A 7,074-nucleotide genomic window follows, 5' to 3' on the forward strand; every position below is an offset into this window, starting at 1 on the left:
GCTGGGAGGGGTGCCGCCGAAGTGCAGCGCGGTCGGGCGTATGCCGCAGGCGGCGGCGTCGGGCCGGGGGTTTGAGCAGCTTGCGGCGCTGCTTGGGGAGCAGTGCAGCAGCGCGTCCCACCCTGCGCCGACCGCGCCGGCCTCAAGGCTGCCGGGCGCGGGGCGGCGCGCGCCGGCGCCCCGCTCGGCGTCGGCCGCGGCCGCCATGGCTGCCTTGCGCGCCAGCTGCAGCTGGCGCAGCTGGCGGGCAAGCGTGCGCTCCAGCGCCGATTGCGAGTCCGGCGCAGGGCGAGCTGCGTCGGCGGGGCCGCCGCCGTCGGCGCATAGGCCGGTTATCCAGGCCCCCGCGTCGGGCCCGCCCTCATTCTCGTCCTCATCATCGACCCAATCGTCCTCCGCGGCGGCGCGGGCAAGCGATGTCGCCGGCCGTTGCGCGCGGTAGCAGCAGCTCGCCGAGTCGCTGGGAGAGATGCTGACCGTGCTCGCGTCGCAGCCCGCGCCGCCGCCGCCGCCGCCGCAGTCGGAGTGTGCGGGCGAGGGGGGGAGGAAGGCGCCGGCGTCGAGGTGGCGCAGGCTTTCGATGAAGCGCCCCAGGCGCTCGTCCAGAAAGTCTGCGTGCGCCGCGGCTGCGGCTGCAGATGCCGCTCCGCGCACCACGTCTGACGCACCATGCTGCTGCTGCTGCTGCTGCTGCTGCTGCTGCTGTTCACTAAGCAGCAGGCAGCGTTGGGGGTCCTGCGTAGGCGCGCAGGGACAGGCGCGGGCACGCCATGAGGCCGGCAGGATTTGTGCAGTTGGGGCAGGCCTACGACACGCGCTGTGTGCAGCTCTGTGCAATCGCAACTGGAGACGCAGCGGTGTTGGCAATGTGATCCGACGCACCCCCCCTCCTCCGCCGCACCCGCCCTGCGCTGCAGCCGCAGCCCAGATGACAAGCTCGCCCGCACCTTGATGGGTTCGATGTTTGCTTGTGCCACCTGCATCTGCTCCGGGCGGACCGCACTGACACATACGGTGAGGCGCGGTGGCAAAGATCGTGGGAGCCTGTAGTTCCAGCTCAAACCTGCTATGACAAATCGCAAGCAATCAGCGAGTCCTGGGGCCCAGTGAGGGTGCCCTCTGCAGGCGTTGAGCCTGCGTTCGAGCGCCCTAAACAGTACGTTGGCCAAGGATACCGAACGTGGAAGAATCTAGATGACAGACAATCGAATATATTGCTTGGTGCTTGGCGACGCAATTTCCCTAGGTATAGTGCTGTGGGGGGGCCGGTGGTGCACACACCCCTCCACACTGAAAAGTTTCAACAGCACGCTCTGGCTCAGAAGTCGATCGTAAGCTGCAAAATAAATCTAGAGAATTTCCTTTAGTGCTCAAAATCGTCTCCAGAGTCCGTCTCACCCAGCCCATCCAAGTGTGCAACACCCAGTGCCAGTGACCCGTTGCAGCAAACGGAACACCTGCCTGCCCAAGCCCTCCTGTAAACGTCCAAAATCTGATACATTGCGCCACAGACTCTATACATAGCCATCACCGCACACCAGCTTCCTGCCTGCCCCCGACGCCTCGGCCCACCCGGTTTGCACCGCTAGCCATGGCGCGGTCCGTGATTTTGGCTGGAGTCTTGCTGGCTATGCTTGCGGGTGAGCTGCCATGGCTACAACGGCCGTGTTTTCAGCGGGGAGTGGGTTAGCCGGGTCTAGTGACAGGCTCGCGCGGGCCTCCTCAGGGCCCCATTGCCCGACGAAAACATAAATAATACACGTTGATGACAACCGGGAGGGTTGCCAGACGCGTACCTCTCGATAGCATCCGCCGCTAGCCATGGCAGCGCCGCGCACAGCGGACCCCCAGAGCTCGCCCGCCGTGCTGGCGAGGGTTGGGCACCTGCACGGCCACACCGCGAAAGGCGCACAGCAAATCCTGGATGTACAGCGCGCCCAAATTTCACTGCTGCCTCTGTTTGCTGCAGCCAGAGTCCAAACGTGCGAGAGCTTGCTTAGACCATCACCCCGCCCAACTCCCATGATCCACCCCGCCGCTCCCTGCCCCCGCGTCGCCCGACGCCCCGCGCCTGCCTTCCCAGGCGCGCATGCGCAGGCGGCCGCCCCCAAGGCCGCCCCAAAGGCCGCCCCGAAGGCTGCCCCCGCTGCGTCCCCCGCGGCCGCCGCCGACACCGGCTCCGACTTTGGCACCCTGTCGGAGGTGCCGACGGACGTGACCGGCTTCGACATCAACGCGATCACCCCGCTGCTCCCGCTGCTCTCCAAGATCCCGGCCCCCCTCCTCGCCGAGATTGGCAAGCTGACCCCCAAGGTGCGCCTTGCCGTGGCGCGCCGGGGCGCCGCGGCCTGCGCAGGCGTGCGTGAGCGTCGCGCGCGCCGACCCGTGACGCGACGTGTGGGTGCCGTACAAAGGATGTTCATAGCTGCGCACTCGCGGCGGCGGCTTCACCACTGGACAGCGCGCCGGCTGCCGCAGGCGCACGCGCTCTTTGCGACATGCAGGAGCGGGCTCGCGGGCCGCCGCAGCGCCAACAGGCGGCACGCCCCTGCTTCGCTCGCTCCCCTCGCGCGCAGTGCTCGGCCCCGGCCTTGTGCTCACCCACTCACACCGCCCCTCCCTCCCCCCCCCCTTCCCTGTGGACCTCCTCTCGCGGCGTCCCTTGCAGATCAATGTGACCTGGGTTGAGATCCTGCTGCCGTATGTCGGCAAGGCGGACCCGGCTGAAGTGGGGAAGATCATCCAAGCCCTGCTCCCCGCCCTCAAGGATGTGCGTGCTTTGCATTGGATAGGTTTTGGGGGGTTTCTGGTGGGCGGGTGAGGGCCGTTCCCACGAATGACATCGAAAAGCGTGGGAAGGGGCGGCGCAGAGTGGAGCGGCGCAGGGTGCGGCCGGCTGCGGATGATGCGCCACTCGAGGAGCGCCCTCCATCGGAGGGTGCAGAAGCCAGGTGCTGCTGCTGCCTACCTACCAGCAGGAATGCAGCGCTTTCACCAACCTGCGCGCCTCCCACTTGTCCCCGTCTGTATCGAATTCTCATGAACGTCCCCCCCCCCTCGCGACAACACCACAGCTGGACACCGCGATCGTCGCCCGGCTGATCGAGGTCGCCGCCAAGATCAACCCCAAGATCATCGTCGCGATCGCGCCTTACCTCAGCAAGCTCGACGTGAACGTCCTGAAGAGGCTGATCCCCTCCATTGCCGCCCTCAACCCCGACCTCCTCGTGAACACCCTCAACCTCGTGGCCGGCCTGACGCCCGAGGCTTGGGAGGCGCTGCTGCACATCGTGGAGCTCGGCGTGCCCGCGATCAACCTCGTGGGCTGGAAGCTCAACCTGCTGCCCGTCTCGGTGGGCGCGCCGGCGCCATTCTCGCAGGCGCGGGGCAGCGTCTTCCAGCTGCCGTCGTTCCTTGGCTGAGCGGCGCAGGCAGCGTGGGGAGTCGACCCCAGCGGCGGGTGGGTTTGTCAGGCATCGGGCTGGTACGAGGTGGCACGCACGGCAGCAAGGGATTTTTTCACCCCAAAAGACCTGACAACGCCACGAGGCAATGCGCCTGAACTCAGTCCGCACTGTTTGCCATGCACCCACGAGCGTGAAGGAACTGTTGGCAGGCTTCCAGATCTACCCATTCACCAAGCAAGTGTTTTTTCTGCTCTTGCGCCGAGCGCAGCGTTCATGTACTCCGCAGCTCCCAAGACAGGCGGCTGCAATTTTGTGCATGGCCGTGCCACAACACAACAGAGGACTCGTCGGAAGTACATGCTGTTCATACGACCTACTATACTCGCTAGGGTGCAGGTGTTTATTTTTTTGTAATGATTGTAGATAACCACGCCGCTGTTTTGTCTTGTAAACGTTATTACCACAGTGAATACCTCTGATGCAGATCTTGTAGCAAGGACAGGCTCGCGTGTGGATGCTGAACATGACAAGAATCTGACAAGAATCTCAGGCCGTTTGGAAAAGAGTTGGTCTGCAGCACAAAGCCGCAAAACATCTCCCTGCATATGCGGCGCGTGCCTCATCATCACACACGCACCCTCACTCCAAATCCGGATTCGGATTCGATAGCTGGCTGTTGTCTTTTTGCTTGGCAGTGGCATAGCGTTGACAGGACAGCTGCCTTTTTGCTGGGTAGCTGGAGGGGAGGTCTGGTGGCTCGAAAAAACCAATTCAGGATGGTTTCAATTTGAGCTTCATACCTCAAAGCTCACTGCCAATTTTGTCAGTACTAGGAGGACGTCTTTGAATTCATCCCTGCAATTAGTTGAGGCTCACCACACATTGTCGGGGTTTATTTTGCAGTGGTGTCTGTCTATCTGTTGTTTTGAATACAAAAATCTACTCCCATGTTGACATGTCATTTCCAACGGATTCTAGTACTCTGTTTTCTGGGCACGGCCGACTCACAACAAACGCGCTGCACAAGGCGACACTCTCATTGCTGCAGCTTGCTCCTCACCTCACCACCTCCCACCTGTACAGCACGCATACGCGCAACAAGCCACCCCTGCTTCCGCGCCCTTGCGCGCACACACACGTCACAGCCCGGCCTGCCCTGCGCGCTCATCTTAGGCACCTGCTGGCAATACACCGACATATCATGCCAATGCACAGACCTTGTGACTTGTGTTGTACCTTCATGACGTATCTGTTGGGTCTTCCGATGAAATTTAACATCTGTACATCACACATCACTTGCATCATGCCATAGCCACATTGCCTCTACTTTACACATGTCGGCTGTCGTTCGGAGGGGCCACACCAGGGTGTGCAGCATTGCAGAGACAAGCGTGGCCCCGGTTACACGAGCCCACAACCTAGTTCCAACACCTGCAAGTGTGATTGTTTATCACGTTTCAGGCTTGGGTGCATGCTATGTGCGCCTTTTGCCTGCGCGTACATGGCGTTGCCTGCGCAGTTGTGGATCAGCAGCTTGACAGCAGTGCATGCGTACGGTACAGGCAGCGGGTAGCGACGGAGGCGTGGGACGGGCCCCGTCAGGCCATCGAACCTATACATGGGCTATCTTACCAAAACTGATATACAACGCGCAGTCTACCGTTGCGCTGCGCCGCGACACATGCAATAGAAATCTGCACAGCCCGGTAGTTGAGAAGCTGCTGAGGAGCTGTGCTGCGAGACTGGGATCTGTTTAATGTGTTCACAATCAATACATGTGTTAACGTAACACAGCCATAACTATAGCAGCACCAGTGACAGCGCTGTCGTTCGGCGTCTCTACGCGTGGGAGACAGAGCCTCTGGATGGCGTGATGAGGAAATCAAGTATCTTGACAAGTCTACTTGTTACGCTCGTGGCTCTGCAGGGCATCCACGGTAGGGCAGCCGTAGAACGTCATTGGCGCGCTCATCGACGTATCCAGCGGATGAAAACGAATGCTTGGGTTTGCAGTATATTTTTGCGACCACCGCGCACGGGTGCCGTCGTGACAGGCGCGCACGCGCTACTCCTGCACGCAGGTGCAGCAGCTGCAGCACCTCAGGCCCGCCTGAGCTTCTGGCAGGTGGGTTTTGCCTCGGTTGACAGGCTGGCTTTGGTGATTGTGGATATGTTGACCGCTCATGATGGCGCTCCGCTGTTAGCTGCCGCCCGGCTCCTGCAAGGAAGCGGCCCCGCCCACCTCGAGGCCCCGCCACTTTTCCTAGATTCCCTCATGTCATCCCCTCCCGCCCCGCGCCCGCAGCTGCTGAGCGGCCGCCGTGGTGCCCCCCAGCAAGCCGCCGCCAGCAGCCTTGGTGCAGATGCGGCGCCGGCGGGGCCCGCGGCTGCCTCGCAGCAAGGGGCAGAGCCGCTAGGGCCGCAGCCGAAGCCGAGGCTGCCCAGGGTGCTGCTGCCGGCGCCGGCGGGGGACGACACACAGGAGGCTGACCAGCAGGCGGGACAGCAGCAGGGCCTGCACCAATTGGAGGAGCAGCAAGTGCAGAACCTGCCGGCGGACGAGCAGGGTGCGGCGGGGCAGGGGGCGTCGAGTGCGCCGGCAGCTGCAGAGGAGCTGGGGGTGCCGCAAGAGCCGCCTACACTCGGGGAGCAGCCAGCTGTGCAGCCGCTGGCAGAGCCGCAGCCGGAGCCGCAGCAGCCGCAGCTGGAGCCGCAGCAGCCGCAGGCAGGCCAGCAGCAGCAGCAGCAGCAGCAGCAGCAGCAGCAGCAGCAGCAGCAGCAGCAGCAGCAGCAGCAGCAGCAGCAGCAGCCAAACGCAGCGAACCTCCAGCCAGCGCAGCGGGGGGCCATCGACACGCCCGAGTTGCAGCCTGCGCCCGCCCAGGACCCGCAGACGGCGGCCCCGCCGGCGTCGGCGCCAACGCCGGCGGCGGCGGTGGCGCAAGCGCTGCCCGCCGCTCGGCAGCTGCTCCCCAAAGCGTCGCAGCAGCGGTGGCGCCCGTCGCTGCTGCCGACCGGCCTCCTCAACCTGCGCAAGCTCTTCGTGCGGTCCAAGGCAGCCGCCGCCCAGCCGCCCCCGTCGCCGCAGCAGCCAGCGGCGGGCGCCGCGACCCCCGCAAAGGAAGCTGCCGTCGTCTTGGAAGCTGCCCGGGGCCCTATCCCTGGCAGCAGCAATGCCACCGTGGTTTCTTCCCCGGGGGCGAACGGCACGGCCACGCCTGGGGGCGCTGCGGGCGCCCGCGGCGGCCAGGAGGCGTCTGGTTTTGAGGTAATCGATGCAGGAGAGCCAGCAGAGGGCCCCTCCCCCGCCCTTGCCCGCGCAGCAGCGGCGCCCAACGCCACTGCCGGCAACGGCACGTCGCCGCCGGCGGCGGCGGCGGCGGCGGCGCGGCCCGAGGAGACGATTGGGGAAGTCGAGGAGCCAAAAGATCTCTGCGATCTGGAGGGCGGGGAGCTCCTCAACGAGGACGGCCGGCTGCTGTTTGCCGTCCGCCTTGCCGACGCGGCGCGCACCGTGCTGCCGGCCGGCACGTTCGTCTCGGCGTTCGAGGACGGCCAGCTGGGGGCCGACCCCTCAGAGGACGGCGGCGCTCAAGGCCTGACCGTCGACGGCGGGGACCGCGGCGTGGCCGCGCCCGCCGCGGCCGGCGTGGCCGGGCTGGGGGCG

General features: G+C 64.6%; 2 protein-coding genes across 2 annotated transcripts; both read left to right on the forward strand.

Annotated features, from left to right (window-relative positions):
- Positions 1-1,591: 1,591 nt before the first annotated feature.
- Positions 1,592-3,422, forward strand: MNEG_12266 (hypothetical protein; the record flags this gene model as incomplete). The annotated part of the gene is made up of 4 exons (XM_014039261.1): positions 1,592-1,640; positions 2,084-2,313; positions 2,669-2,770; positions 3,075-3,422. 4 exons carry the CDS (start codon positions 1,592-1,594, stop codon positions 3,420-3,422), a joined length of 729 nt encoding a protein of 242 aa, XP_013894715.1.
- A 2,260-nt stretch (positions 3,423-5,682) lies between these two features.
- On the forward strand, positions 5,683-7,056 carry MNEG_12267 (hypothetical protein; the record flags this gene model as incomplete). Its single annotated transcript, XM_014039262.1, has 1 exon — positions 5,683-7,056. A coding segment is annotated over one exon (1,374 nt), but the record flags the coding sequence as incomplete, so codon positions are not given.
- Positions 7,057-7,074: the final 18 nt, after the last annotated feature.

The sequence above is a fragment of the Monoraphidium neglectum genome, assembly GCF_000611645.1.
Source record: "Monoraphidium neglectum strain SAG 48.87 unplaced genomic scaffold scaffold03154, whole genome shotgun sequence".
Classification (NCBI taxonomy): domain Eukaryota; kingdom Viridiplantae; phylum Chlorophyta; class Chlorophyceae; order Sphaeropleales; family Selenastraceae; genus Monoraphidium; species Monoraphidium neglectum.